General features: G+C 41.2%; 2 protein-coding genes across 2 annotated transcripts; both read right to left on the reverse strand.

Moving 5' to 3' along the window:
* Positions 1-246: 246 nt before the first annotated feature.
* LOC122663667 (cell division cycle 7-related protein kinase-like) lies at positions 247-14,055 on the reverse strand. The gene is made up of 13 exons (XM_043859283.1): positions 13,327-14,055; positions 13,093-13,159; positions 12,938-13,000; positions 3,856-3,919; positions 3,683-3,776; positions 3,529-3,612; positions 3,353-3,442; positions 3,213-3,240; positions 2,160-2,684; positions 2,004-2,065; positions 895-1,004; positions 721-808; positions 247-639 (listed from the first exon to the last, which is right to left on the reverse strand). The coding sequence occupies exons 1-13, from the start codon at positions 13,996-13,998 to the stop codon at positions 349-351; spliced, it is 2,238 nt and encodes a 745-aa protein (XP_043715218.1). The 5' UTR covers positions 13,999-14,055; the 3' UTR covers positions 247-348.
* Positions 13,998-18,549, reverse strand: LOC122665953. Its single transcript, XM_043862075.1, has 4 exons — positions 18,362-18,549; positions 17,520-18,236; positions 14,197-14,667; positions 13,998-14,066 (listed from the first exon to the last, which is right to left on the reverse strand). Exons 2-4 carry the CDS (start codon positions 17,685-17,687, stop codon positions 13,998-14,000), a joined length of 708 nt encoding a protein of 235 aa, XP_043718010.1. The 5' UTR covers positions 17,688-18,236; positions 18,362-18,549.
* Positions 18,550-23,139: the final 4,590 nt, after the last annotated feature.

Here is a 23,139-nt window from a genome sequence, read left to right on the forward strand (position 1 = left end):
GATCTGGTCAAACTCATCAACTGGCAAGGAAAACTAATTTAGATGGATATTCTGGTAGTTATGAATAAGATAACAGATCTTTGTAGCTCTCATATACTTTGGCTTCAAGTTTGTACTTTCCCCCCCAAAAAAATAAAATTCCATGCAATAATTTAATTACGAAACAAAAGCCACTGGGATTTACAATTTACTCAAACGAGAGAGAGAATGGGAGATTGAGATTAACAATTTACAATATTCTACAATCAAAAAATGAAAAACAAAGGTTAGTACTACAATTGATGTCAGTTGGGACTGAGCTGACCTCAAGAGCTCTCCAATTAGACTTGCCATGTGAGACTGAAACTATCACAGAGCAGTTGACACTTGTTTAGTTGAAAGGCAGGGGCTTCCCGAGTCCAAGCTAGGCCCTCGCCTAAGAAGCCTATGCTTCCTCAAATTCTCGTGGCATGAGGCAAAAAAGTCATGCCTCAGAGCTTCTTCTGCACTGATCCTCAGTCTTGGGTTCACAGTCAAACACTTGTCCACTAGATCAAAGAGTGATCTGGGGATCAGCTCAAGGAAGTCTGGTCTCTTTGTGTTCACTTCACACCACTCCCTCAGTCCTATCGATGGTAAGGCTTGTATATCAAACAGTTCCTGGAAGAAAAAGGCACACTTCTTAACATAGGGCATTGTTGTTCAAAAATCACATAAAACAAAATTTGATGTAATGGGTACCACGGGGAATGAGGATTCTCGGTTATGCAACTTGGCTACTTCCCATAGATCTTCACTGCCCCTCAACTTTGCAATATCCTTTATGTTCCTGCTGATGAACAGTGCGGTCAGTGAAACAGAGTTGAGGAATAAAAAAATTAGCATTTATCTGTTTGTCAAGAGCAAAGATTTTACTGTTCAGGGTCACCAACAAATGGTGTTCTTCCAATCATCAGGTAAAGTAAGGTTACCCCAGCAGACCACACATCAACTTTGAAGCCTTGGTGAGCAGATCTGAACAAGACCTGAACAAGTCATTCAATACTGTGATCACTTTTCATTTAATAGCGCTGTATCTCTGTGCATGTGTGTGTGTTGTAGACATGTTTGCATGCATAAAAAATCGTTGCAAATCAAGTATAAGATATTTGTTGGTGCTGGTGACTATGGAAGACCCCCATGAACCAATTTCAACGAACTTCTCAAGCATATCAAGACACTTCTGAAACTTGAGTTAAATCAATCACCTAGATAGTGCCAATGGAAATATTAAACCAGATACCGTACGACAGATTTTGTTTTTTATTGGATAGTCAAGTTCAAGAAGTAACAGCCCTCCTTCCCGAGGGGAGAAGACTCTGGAAAGTTGGTAACCACTTAACTGCATGTTCAAGTTGTATGTCAGAATAGCTCCATAGCCTACTTGAACAAGTAAAGACTTGGTCAGTCACTCTGATATCCCTATCACATACTATGAGTCCATGACCAATGTTGGAGAACCCCATAAGACTGAATGTTAGTATGACATGATGCTCCATCACATATAATCAGAAGACAATGGAAGAATGCATGTGGATGAAAAAGTGTGAAAAAACCAAATGCATTCCTTTAGGCACTGTCCAAAACATCAAGAAAGCTCCAAGTGATCTTTTACCTTTCCTGAAAGGTCCATTATTTTCCTAAACCTCATTTCTTTTCTCTTCTGTGACCTGTTATCTGTTATAACACGCTTAGCTTCTCTCGTATAATCAAGTGAACTGCTTATTTACTGATGATTGTGAAATAGGAAGATGATTTGGGATAAGGTTTGGTATGATGAAGTTGAGTTGATCTTTATTTTTATATACAAATTTTTTTCTTCATAATACTGTAATTGTCCTTAAGATAGACACAACCATATGTCTGTGATACTGTGATAGTGATGATAAAGATGTGTGCCAAACATCAATGGTTTAAGAACAGTAAAGATTTAGGCTAAAGTAAAGATCACTACATTCACATGCAAAGGGCAAATGCCTTGTTACCTCTGGACCCCGGAAACCCTTGGTTCCAACACAAGGACCTTCTCTTTTATGTATTCCATCCCCTAAAGACAAGCAAACCATGGTCTGTATTTGTTAGAAAAGATAGAACTATTAAAATAAGTACTTCCATTATCTAATACAGGAGACAAGACAAACCTTTATTCTTTAATAAGCCAACACCAGCAACACCAGTACAGTGAAGAGGCATTGGAGTCAGGTAAACAGTTTTGCCTTCCACTTTCCCAGGAGGAGGAGCTACCCTCCTCCTTTGAGAACCTGGAATGCCTACAGCATCTTGATTCGGACTTTGCATAGCTTCCTGCACCAGACTGATCAGCTCCTTCCTTCCATGGCATGGAAGGGGTTCCCTCAACCTCTCTGCTGAAGGAGTTCTAGCGCTTGTTGCATCCTTGGTTGAGGTTACTCCAGAGCCATCTGCACCTTGGCTTCTGAATATAGTTCTACTACCCAAGTCAGGGTGGGCCTTTGGATGACCAACATCAGCCCTCTTTTTCAATTTCTTGTGTTCAAGAGATGTCTTAGTGTCCTTTTCTGCTTCTCGATTGACAGCTTCCCAAACTTTACCACTCAGCACTTTCCTATCTTTGGTAATTAGAGCAGATTTGGTACTGGGAATAGGAACGTGATCGAAGTTTATGTTATGGCTTGTCTTTGATTTGCCTGATCATGAAAAACAAAACTCTAACCTTTACTCTTCTTATGAGAAAGCATGAACTTAGAAGACATGGGAAAAGCAAATTTTAATCATCAGAATATATTGTTCATAGGGTAGGCACACATGCATGAACACAAAACACAGAAAAGCACACGTAATCAACCCTGATCCTTTTTGGTGACTAGTTAAGGAAATGCACCGGTAAGGAGTGATATGGTACAGATTAGAGGAGTCAGAAGAATAAGGAGGGTGTAGACTGAAAATGACTCGGGGAGTAGTGAGAAAAGATATGGATGGTTTCCAGTTAATAACAAAATGTGAGTTCAAATGGAATGCTAAGGTAAATAGGATCGAATTGTAGATGAGTTGGGAGTTGGGAGTTGGGACAAGGCTTAGCTGAGTTGAGATGAGTTAGATAAATATGAAAGAAGGCTCTAGTTATTTATACCAAATTGTGACACCATTGAAAAAACAAAGCAAAAGAAAAGGGGCAAGGAAGGGGGTAGAAAAGGAAAAAAGTATAAGGAACTTACTACTGTGGCCATACTTCTGCTGTAGATCCTGCAAAATATAAGGACCAAGGGAGCCATACATCACACTCTGATCAAGAGAAAATAAGCTTAGAAGAGCACATTTAAGGGGCTCTAGAGCAACCAAGAAAAATAGCACTGACCATGGCTAGGTTAAAATCAATGAGGTAACCTTTGTTATGTTTACGGGAGAAGAGGAAATTCCCAGGTTTAACGTCTCTATGCACTATTCCCTGCAAATTGTGAAAACAAAAATATAAGGTAAAAGAATACTTTTGAAGCTAGCAAATGAGTTAACCAAGACTGCAAGATTTCCTACCTGCTTATGCAGATTTGCAAGGGCTCTGAACATACAATAACCATACCATTGGAGCTGAAATATATCTATTTCTCTTTTAAGTACCTACAAATTAGGTAAGAACAGATGAGAGGGAAGATTAGCAAAGTTAACTAGCAAGCTATTCAATAATTACCTCAGGTCTGTCATGCTCAACATGCTCAAGAATGAAGCACTCTGAGTTTCCACTCTTGAAAGAGCCCTCATACCTTATTACAAAGTTCCTACCCCTGCATCAAAAGAAACTACAGATTAAATTTATAAGTTCTTGACTATATATGAGATACCCAATATATTTTGCATCCCTACCCAAATCGCTCCAACATCTTCAGCTCATTGTTCACATGATGTATGTGAGCATTTGCATGAGGACCTGCAGAATCAAAACCATGCATTATGGTATGATTTTTTTATGGAGACTTTCTAACATGTAATATGAGACTTTTTTTTTTAATGGAAGCAGTTGTGATATTTCTCCAAAGATGTTATAAGATCTTGAATATACTCATGAAACCACCAATGCAATACTAAAGAAATAACAAGATTGATATCCAATAGCATCTGAAGTCACAAGCTGCAATGTTCATCTCACCATCAAGGATTTTCTTCTATTTAAATTATTTCTACAAAATGAGAAAATTGCCAGTCTTGCAGAATTAAGACATTACGTGGTGTTTATATGGAACCATTGTTTGTTCTAGATCAACCTATTGACCCACTACTCGACCTTCCCTAAAATAAAATATTAAATTATGCTCCAAACCCGAGTTTCATTTGTTGAATGACCTATAGCAAGGCCCAAGCCAAATGAATGGAAGGAACTGGCACAATTGGGCTAACAGCTTTCTGAATACTCAGTTGCAAAAATTTGGAAATTAAAAATTAGAAATCCAATGGAAATACCAATGTTAGTTATATTGGGCCAGAATACCGTGGGGGTATTCTGGGGTTTTTTCCTTTATTATTTGTTAGTTTCTTATGTGGTTTAATCCCACATTGCTTATGTAATTATTTTTACTATTTCATTACAGTTATAAATACAATGTGCTTGGGATGAACTAATCATCCAAGCATTAACCTAATTCAAATCTGTTTCTACATGGTATCAAAGCAGATTTCGAACTAGGGACACCAATTTTTCTCGGTTTTTGTTCTTCTTCTCTCTCTCGATCTTCTTCTCTTCTAATTCTCTCCTTCTTCTCCCTTGTTCTTCATTCCCATATAGGGCAGCACTGATGAGGTAATCATGCGATCCAGTTGCTGCCCCCATTACCTCATTTATGACTTATAATTCTGTTCGATAGACTCCAATCAACACTGCTGCGATATTGGTTCTTCAGTTCCTTCTTGGAGATTGCTTCTACATCAGATACAAGGGCTCCTCTCCTCTCTTTGAAGACCAGAAGCTGCTGCAGAATTGTTGTTTTATTGGTTCAGAAATTATTCCTCAAGATTGAAGACTTCCTTGAGATCGATTCCTCCATTTTCAGGGTTTTTTTCAAAACCCTGACATCTATCGATCTTAGGGTTATTGCTGCCCACTGTTGCTGATTTTTTGCAGGTGTTTTCTTCACTTATAAGGGCTCCTTCGACAGCTATATCAGCTTCTACAGATCTGTTTTTTGGTGTGTGAAGACCTTGAGATCGATCTCATCATTACAGGGTTTTTTTAAACCCTAATTCTATCGATATTGGGCTGCTGCACCTGTTTTTTTTGGATCTGATTTTTCTGCAGATGTGTTTCTCTTATTAAGGACTTCTCTACCTCAGTTTTTCAGCCACTTCGATATTATTTATTGCAGCCTAGGCTCATCCATCGATTCCATCACTTTAGGGTTTTGTTCAAAACCCTAAAAACCATAATCGATCAAGGTTCCTTTTTGGCTGCTGGTTCTATTTGTTTGGGCCTTTACTTGAAGTTGTTTGGCCTTCTCTGCTGCCGGTATGGGTGACTCTACCAACTCTACTGCTACTTCTGTTCATGATGGCAATCACAAGACAGATTATCACAGCTTTCCACCTAACCCCATCAAACTGGATGGCTCAAATTACCTTCTGTGGTCCAGATCAGCCTCCTTTGCCATTGCTGGCCGTGGCCTCACTGACCATATTGATGGCACTATTGTTAAGCCTAGTGATAAAGGCCCTGATCAGACTAAGTGGCTGGCCAATAATGGTGTTCTCATGTCCTACCTCATAGGCTCTATGACTTCAGCTTTACAGCATAATTTTCTTCTTCTAGATACTGCCGACCAGATTTGGGCTGCTTGCAAGGAGACCTACGGACAGCTTGGCAATGATGCCCAGGTTTATGAAATTCGAAAGAAGGCCCTTCACACTACTCAGGGAGACCTTTCTGTTTCGGACTACTATGCTTCTCTCCGCAGCCTGTGGCAACAGTTGGATCATTACTCTGATTTTCACCCCTCTACAGTTGCTGATATTGCCCCTTATAAGAAACATGTGGACAAGATCAGAGTCTATGATTTTCTAGCTGGTTTGAATATGGAGTATGATCCCATTCGTGTTCAAGTGTTGGGCCATACACCTTTTCCCACACTAGAACAATCTTATGCATTGGTTTCTTCTAAGGAGAACCGTAGGGCTGCCATGTTACATCCTCCTATTACTGACAGATCTTCTCTCAAGGCTGCTGCCCCCATCACTCCTACACCTATTGGCACTGCTTCTCTTGGTGACTCTACTACAGGGACTGTTGTTTGTGAGCAATGTCACAAACCATATCACACTAAGGAGAGGTGTTGGAAACTTCATGGGAAACCAGCTGACTTTGAAGCAAAACGGGCTGCCAAGACCAAGACCAAGACCAAGACAAAGCCCAAGGCCCATCGACCGAGATCACATTACGACCCTATCGACCTCTGGTCTATCCCAGGATGAGCTACAGTGCATTTCGACGTATGCTGAGGTCTTCCGCTGCTGCTGCCTCTACTACATCAGCTACTGCCAATTCTTCCGCTCATTCAGGTTCACACTTTGCCCGGTTAGGTATTCCTTTTGGCGGTCATTGTGCTTCTGTAGCCTCCCATCCTTGGACCATAGATTCTGGGGCTACAGATTATATGACCGGTTCCTCTAGTTTGTTTCATCGATACTCTCCTATTTCTGGGAAGGACAAGGTCAAGGTAGCTGATGGTTCTCTTTCATCTATCTCTGGAAAGGGAATCATCAACTGAACTTCCTCCCTTCCATTAACTTCTATTTTGCACGTTCCTAATTTTACTACTAACCTTCTTTCCATTAGTAGTATTACTCGTGATCTTAACTGCAGAGTTACTTTCTTTCCTTCTCATTGTGTATTTCAGGATCTGGCCTCTGGGAAGACGATTGGATTGGGTAAAGTGCACGGTGGGCTGCACCTGCTTGATGATGGCCGCTTCTCTCCACCACCATTACCTTCTCCACTACACCAGAACTCCATGGTCTCTTGAACTCTACCGGTGGCACTCTAGGTTAGGTCACCCCCTTTTAGGAATTTTAGCACATTTATTTCCTAGTTTGGTCACCCTACATACTAAGGATGACTTTTTTTGTGAGGCGTGTGTTCTGCCAAACAGGCACGTTCAAATTATCCTATTTCAAATAAAAGAAGTTCTTCTTGTTTTGAGTTAGTGCATTCTGATGTTTGGGGCCCTAATCGTAAACCCTCTATTTCTGGCCATCGGTGGTTTGTATCTTTCATTGATTGTCATTTTAGGAACACATGGGTCTATCTCTTGCACACCAAAAATCAAGTTTTTTCATGCTTTCAACACTTTCATAAAATGGTCCAAACTCAGTTCCAGGCTACTCTCAAAATATTGAGAAGTGATAATGAAACAGAGTATAAAGAATCACAATTTCAAAAATATTTGGCTGACCATGGAATCATTCATCAGACTAGTTGTGTTGATACCCCTGCCCAGAATGGTGTGGCAGAAAGGAAAAACCGCCACTTGTTAGCAATGGCCAGAGCATTAATGTTTGCGAGGAATGTCCAGTCTCAATATTGGGGGGATGCGGTTATCACGGCAGCCTATCTCATCAATAGGCTACCATCTCGGGTACTTCACTCCCGTAGCCCCTCTGATGTTTTAATTGGTAATTCCTCCTGTACTGTGCCTCCCAAGGTGTTTGGATGTGTGTGTTATGCTCGAGATACTAAATCTCCCAGCAAACTTGAACCTCGAGGACTCCGTTGTATTTTCTTGGGTTATTCTCCAACCAAGAAAGGTTATAAATGTTACCATCCCCCTTCCCGCCGTACCATGGTTAGCATGGATGTTGTTTTCCATGAGTCCCTTTCTTATTATTCTTCGCCACCTCTTCAGGGGGAGAATGCTGGTGAAGATGTGGCTTTCGAGATTCCTTTACCTGAGGAGCCTCTGGCTGCCCAACCCTCTTTACCACCCACGGCTGTTGTCCAGCCCCTTTTGGATGCTTCCCATCCACCCTTGGATGCTGCCCATCCTACTTTGGAGACCTCCCAACAACCTCTGGCTATTCCTCCCTCACCTAATGGGAATCCTTTACAGGGGGAGACCATAGAAAATAGTGTTGTTAATATTCCTACTCAAGGGGAGCAGACTCCGGTCCAGAGAACTATTGGTGAATTTCAGAAGAGAATTGACAACTCCAACATGATCACCTATACAAGGGGAAGGTCCACAAGAGGGCAGTTGCATCCCACTATAGCACTAGTACCCATCCAATTGCCGGCTCCAGACACAGATCCTACATCTCCTGGTAATCCATCTCCTTCCGACCTACCTATTGCACTTCGTAAAGGTACTAGGACTTACACTTTACATCCCATATCTCATTTTGTTTCGTATAACTCTCTTTCTCCCTCTTTTCGTGCATTTGTATCTTCTCTTTCCTCTGTTTCGGTTCCTAGAAATTGGCAGGAAGCATCTATAGATGGAAAGTGGAAGACAGCAATGTTGGAAGAAATGAGAGCACTACACAAAAATAATACGTGGGATCTTGTGGCTCTTCCTCCAGGGAAAAAACCAATGGGTTGTAGATGGGTTTTTGTAGTTAAACAGAAGGATGATGGTTCGGTGGACAGGTACAAGGCACGTTTGGTTGCAAAGGGGTTCACTCAGACTTATGGAGTTGACTATCATGAGACCTTTGCACCAGTGGCAAAGCTCAACACTGCCCGGGTGTTATTATCTTGTGCTGCAAATCTTGGGTGGGATCTTCAGCAGTTAGATGTCAAAAATGCCTTTCTCCATGGGGAGCTTGAGGAGGAGGTATATATAGACATTCCACCTGGTTTCTCTGATGACAGGACTAAGGGCAAGGTTTGTAAATTGAAGCGTGCCCTTTATGGCTTGAAGTAGTCACCCAGGGCCTGGTTTGGCAGATTTCATAAGGCTATGATTTTAGCAAGTTACAAGCAGAGCAATGCTAATCACACTTTGTTTATCAGACGACTTGGTGACAAGGTTACTCTTCTCGTAGTCTATGTGGATGATATTGTGATCACTGGTAATGATGATACTGCAATCAGGGATTTGAAAATTCTTCTTGGCCGTGAGTTTGAGGTCAAAGATCTTGGTCCCCTAAAATATTTTCTAGGGATAGAAGTTGCTCGATCTTCAAAGGGCATTTTTCCTTCTCAAAGAAAATATGTCCTTGATCTATTGACTGAGACAGGGCTACATGGCTGTCATCTTTCAGATACTCCTAGGGAAGCTATTACAAAACTTAGGGAGAAAGAGGGTGAGCCGGTTGACAAGGGTGCCTATCAGCGGTTAGTAGGCAAACTAATCTACCTTTTCCACACACGCCCTAACATTGCAATTGCTGTGAGTTTGGTGAGTCAGTTCATGCATGATCCATATTCCTCTCATATGGATGCGGTCCGTCGTATTTTGAGGTACTTGAAGTCTGCTCCAGGAAAGGGAATTCTTCTATTTGCCAATGGTCACTTGAAGGTTGAAGCCTATATTGATGTCGATTGGGCTGGTTCTCCTGACAAGAAATCTATCTCTGGCTACTGTTCCTCTGTGGGTGGAAACCTTGTCACATGGCGGAGCAAAAAAGCAGAATGTTGTGGCAAGGTCTAGTGCTGAAGCCGAATTCCGCGCAATGGCACAAGGAATTTGTGAAGTTCTGTGGCTTAGAGGGTTATTGCAGGATATTGGTGTTGCTGTCCATCTTCATTGCTCATAACCCTGTCCAGCATGATCGCACGAAACATGTGGAGGTTGACTGACATTTCATCAAGGAGAAGCTTGAAGCTGGCCTCGTTTGTGTTCCCTTTGTGAAGTCTTCTGATCAGCTAGCTGATGTATTCACTAAGGGATTGAGTAGCAAGCTGTTTCATCCTATCTTAGTCAAGTTGGGCATGCATGATATATATGCTCCAACTTGAGGGGGAGTGTTAGTTATATTGGGCCAGAATACCGTGGGGGTATTCTAGACTTTTTTCCTTTATTATTTGTTAGTTTCTTATGTGGTTTAATCCCACATTGCTTATGTAATTATTTTTACTATTTCATTATAGTTATAAATACAATGTGCTTGAGATGAACTAATCATCCAAGCATTAACCTAATTCAAATATGTTTCTACAAGTTTAAGCAATTCAAGCTGTCAGCCAAAAGAAAAGTCATATTATAAGCCAATAGTAGTTGTCAACTCTCATCAGATGTGAAGTGATAGTGTACTGGAAAGTGACCTAATTGTACATTGATTGTACATTCAAGTCAGTGGGGAAAAAAATCATTATAACTTTACTATCACAATTTTCGAATATTGATTAAGAGAGAAGTTGACAATGCCTTCTTTCTTCACCATTTTTGGATCACTTAATGATTTGGGGGTTTGATACAGCTGTAAAAGCACCAGCCTACAGTTCCAATGGTTGAGGCACGCAGTCCGGTCTGGTTATCAAAACACTGGAAATCACTTTGGCAATGATTGAGGAGCCCTATTCTTATCCAAGCCCGCATGCACATTTTTATTCTTCTCTTGATTGCCATTTTTTACTGTTTACCTACCTCTTTCATTTGATAAAAGGAGAGAACATCAGGCTCACAACTAATGCCTTGAGGCTTAGTTCTCATACATTAAGAAGTCTTTGCACTGCCTAATGTGTTTCCTTTTTTGAACACTAAGTAATTAATAGAAATAATTTTAGTTATTCTTAACTCAACTCAACTCAAACTTATTACAACTAAATGGGGTCAGCTACACAGATCCTTTCCCTCCAATCAGCTGAATTAAGCTCTATTCAAAACCATACTTGTTACTAGTCCTAAGCTATGCATGTCTTTCCTCACCACTTCTTCTAGAGTCATTTTAGGCCTACCAATTCTCCCCCACCCATCTGATCCGACTGTATAAAGATCAGTATTGATGGTTCATGCATTGGCTCCCTAGGTCTAGCAGGAATTGGAGTTTTTAGAGACCAACAGGGTTGCTGACTCACTTGTGCCGTTCGGTGCCAACCACAGAAACTAAACTAACTTTAGTTATTATTATGAAGAAATCTACAGCAGTTATACCATTCTCATGATGCAGGAATTTCTAAAAATTTAGACTTTCTTTAAACTTTAACATCTCCACCATTAACAATTTATTGCACAACACATACTAGAGATTTTTGTGTCTCGATTAGCTTTAGTTGTGAATTCCCTGCAAACATCAGGTTATTGCTGGTAAACACATATAAATTAAGATATTTAAAGTACATGTATAGAGTTTAAATAGGGCGTACCCAGTGCACAAGGCTCCCGAGTCCCGCCACTGCAGGATCTGGGGTGGGTCATAATGTATGTAGCCCTACCCCCACTTCTCGAAGAGGCTGTTTCCAGACACTCAAAACCGTGACCATAATGTAGTCCTAGGTAGGAATAGTCCCACTAGGAGCCAGGGTAATAGGATCACTTAACAAGGCTGCTGGTTTGGGACAGCTTAGGCTACATAGGGCAGAATTAGGGTTAGGGTTAGGGTTTCGAGCTAGGGTTTTATTTGATAATGATGTGCAGGTTTTTAGGAGTCTATTGGTGTAGGTTTGGATTGATGGACAGATCTGAAGTTATGAGGGAGTCCTAGTTGAGGTAGGAGTACAGGTTTAATGGAGAATTAAGGTTTGATGGAAGGAGGGGGTGTGGATTAGGTTAGAGGAAGAAGGGAATAACTAAATTAACAAACAACTCACCGGATCTGCAGATCTGCAGTAGCAGCAAGTTGAGGAAGCTTGATTGAAGAAGAAGAAGAACCTCCCGATCTACAAGATGCAAGGAGTCGATCGGAGTCCACCAATCCCGTCACCTTGATATTACCCACAAGGTAGCCTTGATATTACTCACAAGGTTCACTCAACAGAGCAGAGCAGCAGCTATGGCAGCAAACAAAAGCTTTTTCATTAATTAAAATTCGTATGTAATGCTGGCCTCCCTTACAAACTTATATAGAAGACTTAAAAATAGACTTAGACACTAAAAAGGAATGGCTTAACCCTATCCCTAACCTATTAGCTAATTTAAATTGACTAGGAAACTGAAATAGACTCAAAATAGAGTCCTAATGACTTAAAAACAACTTAAACTACTTAAAATAAAAGAATATTCCCTACTAGCCAATAAGATATAAAAACTTCTTAGCCAATAGGATCACTTCACTTAAATTAGACCAATTGAACCAATTGGATGCAACCAATTTAAACCGGTTCAATTAAAAACACAAAAATAAGACTAAGTATTGGGCTAATCCCGTATGCAACCTATGTACCCCTAGTTTAGGCTCATTAAAGTAGCCTAATACATAGAAAACCCTTGGGAACAAAGGCCCAACATGTATATAACCCAACCCTAGGCCCATTTCTAAAGAAATAAGCCAATTTCTATGATGAACCTGCATCAGACCACTTTGTCACAATGGAGCAACCTTACCGTTGCACTAAAGTACATGTATAGAGTTTATAAGTTTTAAATGGAGAACCCATTTATGGTAATCAAAATGCTAAACAATGTTAAAGGGTAAAACCTAGACTGCAATGAATCTGATAAATTTCAATATTAGTAGCAGTTACCTAATTCTTGAAAGTACTTTCATTTTATCTTGTTCAATGGAATTAATTGGGATTTGTCAACTCATACTTCATTACTCAGCTTGGAGTCTCAGCACAAAAACTGTGAGCATGATTAACAAGGATCTACGTTCCTTTGTATGATTGTTAATGTCTTAAAAGTTATTTAGGCAAAAAAAAATCTTCATTATAGATATTAGACATGTCCCTATTTTCCACTCAGATACAGTACACTGATCTACTAAACAACACAGCATTTGGATTGCAGATACTAAAATATTAGAGAAATATATATATATGAATTAAAATAGTCAAAAGCACATTAATAGCTTCTCAATATCTCACATTTAATAGCAAAGGTTCTTCCATCATTTTTTCTCCGAGCCCTGTAAACAGTGCCATAGCCACCTGCATATTTGGGTAAAAGAGGTAATGATTAGCAGACTGCATCATAGTAAATTGTTCGAGCCATAAATAAATAAAAAATGATGTTTCAATACCTGAACCTTCTTCTTCCTCTATGACGAAGGATTCAAAGTTTGGAAGTATTTTTGGCTCTGAATGATTCTGCAGAGTGACCATCAATCATTCTTATGAATTGTAAAACCTAGAAGGATAAAAGGAATATCATAACATACAACCGATGCAAGAAAAACCCTCAACAATGGGACAGCCCGAATTAACCGACAGATATGTGGATGTGATACAATTCTCATAACTGGACACAAGCTTACCTTGGATATCGTTAAGGGATGGACTGCCCTGTTTTCTTTGCTATGTATGTCATAGTTACGATTCTGCTTTAACTTCTGTTTCGTGGAGCCACACTTTTGCTCTCTTTTACATTGCTCCGGCTGCTTATCAGTGTTAACAGCTTTATTAAATTCTATTGACCCAGAAAGAACATGTGATCCTACAGGTGAAGTATCTTTGTGCACAGGATTTTGCTTGATAACAGGTCTTGTTTGCTTCTTCAGGTCCATAAAGTGCTCAAATAATGGAAAAACAGCCTGCGTTTTCACCATAGCAGTTGTTTGTTCTATTCTAAAAGAAGTTAGCAAAGAATCATAACTATTCAATGAGTTCACTGGTTCCAAATCCTTTCTACGAATTTCCCCCTTTTGTGTAGTATTATCTGGTGGGACAGCATTCTCTGGATCTTCTTGGGGAACAGCACATTCACTAATATTTTGCTCCTCCCAGCCGCAAACCGCCTCATTAGCTCCTACATCTTCAACGGGTCTGCTTACAGCAGCTTCACAAGGATGATGAACTTGAGTAACAACCCCAGCAGCTGAAGCATTGCATTGCCTCTGTACTTCTGGACAAGATGCTAAAGTCAAATTTATTCCACTCAAGTCCAATTCATCCCTTTGAGTGTTGTCCTCTAACATAAAGTTTTCCATTACATTTGACAGAAGAACTGGTCGAAGATCAGGCTCACATTCTGTAATTCTTGTTGGCCTAGGAACGGCTGCATCCATTTTAATGTCGAGAAAACTATGTTGGAACATTGGTGTAGTATTATCCGGTGGGACAGCATTCTCTGGATCTGCTTGGGGAACAGCACATTCACTAATATTTTGCTCCTCCCAGCCGCAAACCGCCTCATTAGCTCCTTCAACAGGTCTGCTTACAGCAGCTGCACAAGGATGATTAACTTGAGTAACAACCCCAGCAGCTGAAGCATTGCATTGCCTCTGTACTTCTGGACAAGATGCTAAAGTAAAATTTATCCCACTCAAGTCCAATTCCTCCCTTTGAGTGTTGTCCTCTAACATAAAGTTTTCCATTACATTTGATAGAAGAACTGGTCGAAGATCAGGCTCACATTCTGTAATTCTTGTTGGCCTAGGAATGTCTGCATCCATTTTAGTGTCGAGAAAACTATGTTGGAACATTGGTGTATGTACAAGTCCGAGGAATTCCCTATGCACAATCAATTTCTTCTTGCATTCATTTCCAAATCCTAAATCGTCGTTCATCAACCCATAACTTGAAAACCCATCTGTAGGCCACAAATCATAATTCACATCCACGCTTTTGACCATATTGTCTGCAATATCAGCATGTCCCTGCATAACTAAGAAATTCAGAAGTTGCCAATAATAATGGTGAAACAATGAGTCGACTGTGTAACAGTATGGAATGAGAAAATGGATGGAGACTAAAAACAGGAAAATATTATGCTTTATCTGATTAGAAAAATGTCTAAACTTGGTTTTTATTCTGGAGGACAAAGCTACAAGCCTAAGACAGCCTCATAAAGTTTTTTCCTGGAAGATATTATCTATGGGTACACATGTTGCTGGAAGGTGACTAAACGGGAAATATGGTGAAATGAGACCTTGCAGCCTAAGATTAAGAAAGTTCAAAGGCCCCAACCGCCAAATCCTTTCTGGGGAATATAAACCTGAAATTTTACGATACATAAACCACAACAATCTAAGTGCAGAAAAAGAAATTTTCAAAAGTCAAATTTTGCAATGTTCTTCCAAAGGAAAATATTAGTCCATCTATTTTCTTGATTAAGAGTTACCATGATTAATATGATTCTAAGTATGTCAATGGTCAGCTCTTGGCTAGAATGCATTTTCCTTTTCTTGTTTATTCTAGTACTCCTCAAATTCGAACTAACAGAGAAGTAATTAACTCAAATTAAGTCATCTGCTCCACTGCTTGTGTGAGCCCTTGCCAGTTAGTTCCATCAGTGAAATATACACCATGTGACATACTCAAACTACAACAAACATAATATATCTCGGGAATTTGTAGTTATTTATTACTAAGAAACTAAGACATGGAAATATATTCCTTGAGCTCAGAATTTTGTGTCTCGTCAAAGAGTTTCATCGTGGTTATAATTTAGCTGTTCACAAACTTGGATATAACTAAATTTTGTAAGAAATGGGATGTTCACAGGTCCACCCATTTCTTTATAATAACACCATAACATCTCAAAATGATGAAAATGTACAGCTTAAGATTTAGACGTTGGACAACATGGGCAAGTGATTCATGGAAGAAAGTATTTGTTGGCCCCTCTTAAGCAGGAAGGATTAGAATTGTTTTTGACTTTTCAGATAATTCACACCTATGTAAAATAAAAAGAACAAGTCTAGTCATTAAGTATACTCAGGGTAGTTCTAAGGTAACATGGACAAAACATTTGGCGGAGTCCAAACTTTGTGGACGTATTCTCCATATCATCCTTGGCTCAACTGGAAAGTTTATGTTCTAAAGGCAAAAATATTGCACCATGTGGCACAGCCAACAGTTCAATTTTGGTTAAGATTTGAATGGCTAATGAGTTATATTAATAAGGGAAATGGTTCACTACACGGTGGGCCATATGGTTGAGCTTGACCTCGACATTTGAAAGATGATATCCACCATCCACATAGCCAGCAGCTAAAATCACCACATCAGTACTCCACTAATTTGGCAGCTGAAAATACACAGGATAAAGTGCATCATAGGGTGGGTCATATAGTTGTGATGGGCCATGAAATTTTACATGTAGACAACCTAAGGGTTGATTTAGCTATCCAGCAGTTAGTTCAACTATGTCAGCCCTCTACGTGGCTTAAATTAGTGGACTGTGAATAGAAACTCATCTGCACAAAGTGATGCAGGTCATAGCTTGTAAGAGGGGAAAAAAGAGCTTGCGGCTGCTAGAAAAACAGCATGTTCTATGGCTGCAGTTCCTCTAAAACTGAACCAGGATTTGTTCAAACTGAGCCATTGGTTCAAGATTTGGTTCAAGTTACATTTAAATTTAAATCCCCAATGCGTTATATGGGTCATGGGCAAAGTAATTTGAAATTTTTGTTGTAATGGACTTATGGACCCATTCTATAAGCCCAAATATGGGGGTTACGAGGTCTATACGAAATTAGATGTTAGTTTCTATTTTAGTTGTTACTTTAGTAGTGCTTCTAAAAGGGTTGGACAGGTCCTACATTCCAGCCATAGTTTCTGTTTTTAATGTTCTACATAGTTTCTATTTTGTAGGGAGGCTTAAACTGTAAGGGATTCCTCCTACCATACATCGGGGTTTCTTATTATTGTGATTGTTAAGGAAGTTATAAATAAAGAAGACGGCCCCTGTTTCTTTTTAACTCTTGAGTTTGCTGTTAACTATCTAATCTTTCTTCTTCTCTTAAGTGGGCAGATCTGGTTTAAGGCTTTAAGCTGATCAAGTATTTTATCCCTCCATCAATCTCCAGTTGTAACCATAGCCTAATCTAAACTCTGTTACAGTATTAACCAAAAAAAAACACTCTGTTACAGCAATAAACCTACTTGATTTCTAATTTCCTTCAGGCTTCTAACTTCATTTGCACTTAATATTTTCTAATTTCTTTACTTTCTAATTTTAAAAGCATGTTTCCTACTTGGTTTCCCCTGCTATATTGATTTCCTTTTCCTATTTTCTGTTGGGATCAAAGTCTGGTCATTATTTGGCAGTTTACCATCTCAGAGTTCCAGTTTCAGCCTTTGTTCTGGATCTTCTTGACATTTGGGAACTAATGTCTGCAGGTTATAAGATTCACTCGACCAACCTTTGTTCTGGATCGAAAACCTGGATTTCTCTCACTGCGATTCTGTCCTGTGGTTTAGTTCATAAATCTGTCCCAACATGTTAGTGAAACGCATCACAATGCCATGTATATAAATTTTTTCCTTAGACTTTTGGTTAAATGTCTACATTAAAGTTTGTATTCTCCTAAGAAGCATATGATCAGTAGAATCTATGTTATACTAACTCACTAAGGTAGCATCAAATCAATTAAAAACTTGGTTTAATTCAAAACATAATAGGAAAATAATGAAATGGACGGGAAAAAAAATACCTACGAATAAGCCAAGGTCATAGATCGATAGGTATTTAAAAAAACGAATTGCTTGAGAATAAACATAATACCTCAGCAGAATCCCATTGGATCTTGTTTACTAGAGAGAACGACATTTGGTTGTTTTCATCTGTTTCCAGTTCATTCTTATCAGTAAAGAATAAAGACAATACACATTGGATACAACTCCAAGAGAAAAGCAGCACAGGAAAGAATACACCTATGAGGCTATGACCCATTTACCATTTTCAGGAGGCAAAAGTAGTCTTCTTTTAGCATAGGAAGAAATGACAGAAAGAGCTTCTGGTCCCTTCCGCTTACGATAATATGTTTGAAAAACAAGGTCCAGTGATCTCCTCGGTTCAAAAACCCTAAGCGTGACCCTTGGAACAAAATCACCACGAGCCTTAGAAACCAATTCTTCAAAAGCCGAGAAGGCACCCGTAGAGACTGTGACAAACAGATCATCTGTCAAGAACAGAGGCGAATCAGGGATCAAGCAGAGGAACTGAACAAAATCAGGCGATGCATAGAACATAGAACATCTCGCTGCGAGTTCTCCAGGACGAGCTGGACGCCCTATCCTCAACAAAACCCCGAGTAGATACCATGCTTTTTCTCTGTTAATCTCTCTTGCACTACAGTGCTCCGTGTTGGTGAGGAGATCTACCATGGCTTCCTAAAATGAAATCACTCCAGCTCAAACTATATGAAAATTTCGAAATTCAGACTTGGGCTCCTCCGTGAAATATGAGGTTCCTCAGTTCCCATCGTTATGTATTTCAGATCTGTCGATAAAACAGGAATCTGTTTGGGGAAAATTTTAAAACTATGAATCAAAATTAGATTGATCTCCATTAAAAACTCTACAAACTAGGTTTCACAAAAAAAAAAATGTTGCAGAGAAGTTTACCTTCACAAAATTGGTGCATCGAAATATGTCGCCGTATATCTCCAGAAAATTCTGCGTATTTCAGGGCTTCTCTGATGGAGAGAGAGAGAGAGAGAGAGAGAGAGAAAGAGAAACTGTTTTCAGAGATTTTCAGACAAAACGGAAAGGGGAAGTTTGGAGCTCTGATTAGAGAGGAGAAGAGGCGCGAATACGGCCCGTGTTGTGTTTCAAGGATTAACACGTGCGCAGTTCCCGCGCTTTTTCCAAATGCGTTAATGTGAGTCAAATTATGTGAAACGAGCGAATTGGAGGATAGCGGGATGGATTGAGCACCTCTCCAGGGAGCCCAGCACATCCAGAGAGCATCTAGCCGTTGGATTGTAGCGCACATATTTCTAAGCATGTGCTGGATCCTAGCGGGATTGGGCACCTCTAAGGTGCAAGGGTGTGCCGCACATCTTGTGGCGCAATTCCGCCGCTCACCACATGAACGTTCCCTTTTAGACGGACTGGATCAAATTGGAAAAGCTGAGCCAGGTGCACATGATAAGAGGATTTTTGGATTTTGAAATCCAGATTTCCAGGCCATCCAGAGGGGAGCTTGTCTAGGTCGCGAGCCAACTAAATTATTTGGCAATTCCGAATTCGTAATTGAACCTTATGATATACTGCAAACCCTTAAAAATCGGTCTGGTTCTGGGTAATCAGTTTGGTTCTTAATCGATCCTAGTCCTATGGGATCAGAACCGACACCGATCTATTTATCTAATCAGTTCCAAACAAACTGTTTAATAGTGGGTGGGTCGATTTCGATTTCTAATCGGGCATTATCGTAATATCTAAAATTCTAAAAAATAAAACATATAACTTACCAAATATCCATATCTAAGAATACAAATAATTAATATTCAAGCAATTAATTATGGTCAAGCACACCCTAAAAAAATGGCAAAAGTAAGTGAAGCAAACACTAATTGGGTTCCCTCCTTACCTAGTGCTAAGTTAACCCAGCAACGTCCTCCTGGCTGCCTATTCCATTGGGTCTGGGAAATTATGGATTAGGAAAGGGGATGTTGGAATCAAGATTTATTGGACCTATTCTTTGACCCGGTGGATAGAGCTGAAATTTTGAAAATCCAGCTGAGTATCTTTCCCAAAGAGGACCAGCTGGTTTGGGGGGAGACAAGAAATGGCATTTTTTCAGTGAAGTCAGCGTACCATCTTCTCAAGAATCTGAAGGACAGCATGGCATCATTTCAACCATCTACTTCATATCATAACTGTAGAACTCCGGTTCCTGATATAGTTTGGAAACTTATATGGAGATGCCACACTCTCCCAAAGATCATAAATTTTTTGTGGAGAGCCTGTGCTCGAGGAGTTGCTTCTGGGGAAGAGTTGGTTAGATGTCAGATTCTGGTGGATCCTATGTGCCTTCACTAGGGTGCTTCTCTTGAAACAATAGACCATGTTCTGCTAGAATGCCCCTTAGCAAAACTGGCTTGGTTTGGAAGCTCGTTATCTTTTGTCCCACCCCCTTCAACCCCTCTCTCTATCTCCTCCTGGATACAAAGCTGGAAAGTCCTAGTGGACTAGAACAAAGGGACCAGTAAATTCACCTTGGGTCTAGGTGCTTTTACCGGCAGGTAGTTGTGGAAGGCCATAAATGATAGAATCTTCAAGACCAGATCTTGGAGTCCTGTGGAGATTATACAGGCAGCAGAGCATGCTCACCGGGAATTTTGGGAGGCACAAATTATCCCCACCAACCACACTCAAGCCCAAGGACTTTCAACCCCTCATACTACAAGGAAACATTTGGGTTAAACCCCCTGACTTGGATGCTTCCCTTATTCAAGGCCAAAACAGAGGTGGAGTTGGACTCATCTTTAGGAATCATGCAGGTCAGATCCTCAAAGCTGTCTCCGAACCAGCCTCCTTCACTGATGCTATTTTGGGGGAAGCCGTAGCTTTGAGAACTGGGCTTCTTCATGCTATCTCTGAAGGATTCGACCACATCATTGCTGAATTTGATTGCCAAGATCTAATTAGATGCTGCAATGACCACAACCAAGCCCCCCCCCCCCCCAGTATCTCAAACCTGGCACAAGATATTCGGCAGCTGGCATCTTATTTCCTTTCATGTTCTTTTAACTTTGTTTCATGATGCTCTTGCCTGGAGGGCCTGTCAGTTTCGAGTATGATAGAATGGCCTATATCCTCTCCTTGGCTCCTAGACTTATGTCAGCCAAAAACCTCGGCTCCTGTTGTGTCAAGAAATCGTCGAGCGGTCCTGCGAGTGCCGTCACCTGCAAGTGGACCAAGGGGTCAACAGAGAGAACCGGTGTGGTTCCGGCCTAGGGCTCTCCGATGCCAAAGTTAGATCTCCTGAGCAAACAGATGAATAGTGATTATTCAGTATGAGTTTTTATCTCCCTTTAAGGGTGGTGTACCTTTCATTTTATAGTAGTATATGGCGGTGTGGAGAGTCCCAGTTTGACGACGAGTGTGCCGTTGAGTGGATAGAGGCCCTGGGTAGTAGGGCTCTATCCCGATTGGTCATCTCCCCCGCGGGAGGGAGTGTCCTGGTGGTATAAAGATCCTTGGCGGGTAGATACTTGCGTGTGGTGATAACGTCATTGGTGCTTGAATCCGTCTGGGTGACGTGACCTCTAAGCTGTGGCCCAGAGTCCTGGTGGTGGCATAAGTCTATAGTGACACGATTGGGTCATAGATGAGCGGCCTCGGTGTCCGTGTACATCACGTCTGCATCCACGATGCCGTACCTGGGTGTGAGGCCATGCCTGGGTGAGGTCGCCGCCTTGGTGAGACCGCTCCTGGGTGAGGTCGCCGCCTGGATGAGGCCGCCGCCTTGGTGAGGCCGTCGCCTGGGTGAGGCCGCAGCCTTGGTGAGGCCGCACCTAGGTGAGGCCGACGCCTAGGTGAGGCCGCGCCTGGGTGAGGCCGTCGCCTGGGTGAGGCCGCCGCCTGGGTGAGGCCGCCGCCTGGGTGAGGCTGGCGCCTGGGTGAGGCCGGGGCTTGGATGAGGCCGCCGCCTTGGTGAGGCCGCCCCTGGGTGAGGCCACCGCCTTGGTGAGGCCGCACCTGGGTGAGGCCGCCGCCTTGGTGAGGCCGCACCTAGGTGAGGCCGACCCCTGGGTGTAGGCCGCGCCCGGGTGGGACCCCCGGTTGGTTCTCCTTGGTTCTGGAGCGGGTCGCTTTGTGACACGTGGCAACCGCTGATTGGTCCGATGAATCTTGGATGTATCATTTGCCCCCTACTCTCTTGGGATAGGATGTCCAAGAGAGTAGATGCCTTTACATAGTGAGGGGTCCGCTGCGAATAGACTTTCTTTGCGGGGCTTGCCTGTAAATCTAGACCGATGCAGTTCCCTAGTTCCTCTCACAAGAGGGGGGGTGGGATCCACCCGGGGCACCTGACAGAACAGTCTGCCCAGGTGGGGTCCACCCTCCTCTTGTGAGAGGAACTAGGGAATCGCACTGGTCAAGGAACCGTACAGGAAAAAAATTCCTCATACACGTCCTACTTATGAATAAATTCTCATTCTACCCAAAAAAGAAAAGCAAACACTTGTTACCCAAAAAAAAAAAAAGTGAGGCAAACACTTAAGATCCAAAATCCACCCACCCGATAGAATAATTTTTGGGGGTGAAGTCAAAGAGGAATACCTAGAATTAGATAATTAAAATTCTCCTAAACAAGTTTGTTTTCCGCGGCCTGAAACCCATTAAGTTATTGGTCCAATTCTAAATCTGAATTTTAAAATCAATTACCAAACGGGACGGATCTCCCAACGGTTTCAAAACCGAAAGACTATTTTGGAACCAACTAAAACAATAACCACCAAGATCCGTTTTAAATTTGCACTTAATCATATATTTGATGTGGATTTTGGAAATTTGGATTTTTTGGTACGCTAGTAAAGGAGATTTTCTTTTAAAAATTTTTGTTACAATTTTTATTTTTATGCTTATGGATGGATATTAGGTTGTTCATGTGATTACGTATAGATTGATTATTTGTATGCCTAGATACTTCTTAATTTGATGCATCAACAAAATGAAACTTGATATTGACCATTTGATCTTCTACTGCCGAGCTGCCCAGCAAGACCATGCTGCCAAGATACGGTGAGGCATGCAATGACCGCCTTACCCCTGCCCGAGCACCTTGCCTGAGTGGAGGTAAGGCGGTCATTGCGTGCCTCACCGTGTCTTGGTAGCACGGTCCTGTTGGGCAGCTCGGCAGTAGAGGATCCAAATTGCAAAATAACAGCTTAAATTGGGGGAAAAAATGCCCATTAAGTCACCCCTCAATTTCATCCTAATGATATCCTCATGAATGGCATCGCAGTCCAATGACAAGTTAATAAGATGTTATCTTCTTGGGGAATAGAACGCTACCTGGTCGTGCACCTTGCGTGGTGACCACGCCTAGACACAGAAACCGCCTTAGGCGAATGAAATTTCCGTCTTTACATGGGGGCAAGGCGATCATTTTTAGGCACCCAAGGCATGGTCAACATGCAAGGTGCACGGCCGGGGAGCATTCTTTCTCCTATCTTCATTTATTAATCCTTCCTATTTTACTGGATTTCCTATGCGCAGGATCCCTGGTGGCATGGAGGATGTCTAAGTCGTTTCTGCGAGGTTAACAGAACCCCAATTTTATTGACACTGTTAAGCTGCCACCCTGAGATTACCAGAGTACTTGTTCATACTTTACTAACCTTCTAACTTACCCCAAATGCTAATTGATGGAGCAGCTAATTTTCTAA

This window comes from Telopea speciosissima, chromosome 6 (assembly GCF_018873765.1).
Source record: "Telopea speciosissima isolate NSW1024214 ecotype Mountain lineage chromosome 6, Tspe_v1, whole genome shotgun sequence".
Classification (NCBI taxonomy): domain Eukaryota; kingdom Viridiplantae; phylum Streptophyta; class Magnoliopsida; order Proteales; family Proteaceae; genus Telopea; species Telopea speciosissima.

Bases quoted from the DNA above. Each gene is read 5' to 3' on its own strand.
- LOC122663667 (XM_043859283.1), bottom strand. From the start codon at position 13,998: ATGGAAAACTTTATGTTAGAGGACAACACTCAAAGGGATGAATTGGAC. The intron at 3,920-12,937 runs GTGAGATATTGA...TTGATTCTGCAG, and splicing joins AAGAACCTTTGCTATTAAAT to GTCCTCATGCAAATGCTCAC. The intron at 2,685-3,212 runs GTAAGTTCCTTA...TTTCATGATCAG, and splicing joins GCAGAAGTATGGCCACAGTA to GCAAATCAAAGACAAGCCAT.
- LOC122665953 (XM_043862075.1), bottom strand. From the start codon at position 17,687: ATGGGTCATAGCCTCATAGGTGTATTCTTTCCTGTGCTGCTTTTCTCT. The intron at 14,668-17,519 runs GTATTATGTTTA...TTAGTTATGCAG, and splicing joins TCCAATGGGATTCTGCTGAG to GGACATGCTGATATTGCAGA. The intron at 14,067-14,196 runs GTTTGCGGCTGG...AAATGGATGCAG, and splicing joins TTGAAGGAGCTAATGAGGCG to CCGTTCCTAGGCCAACAAGA.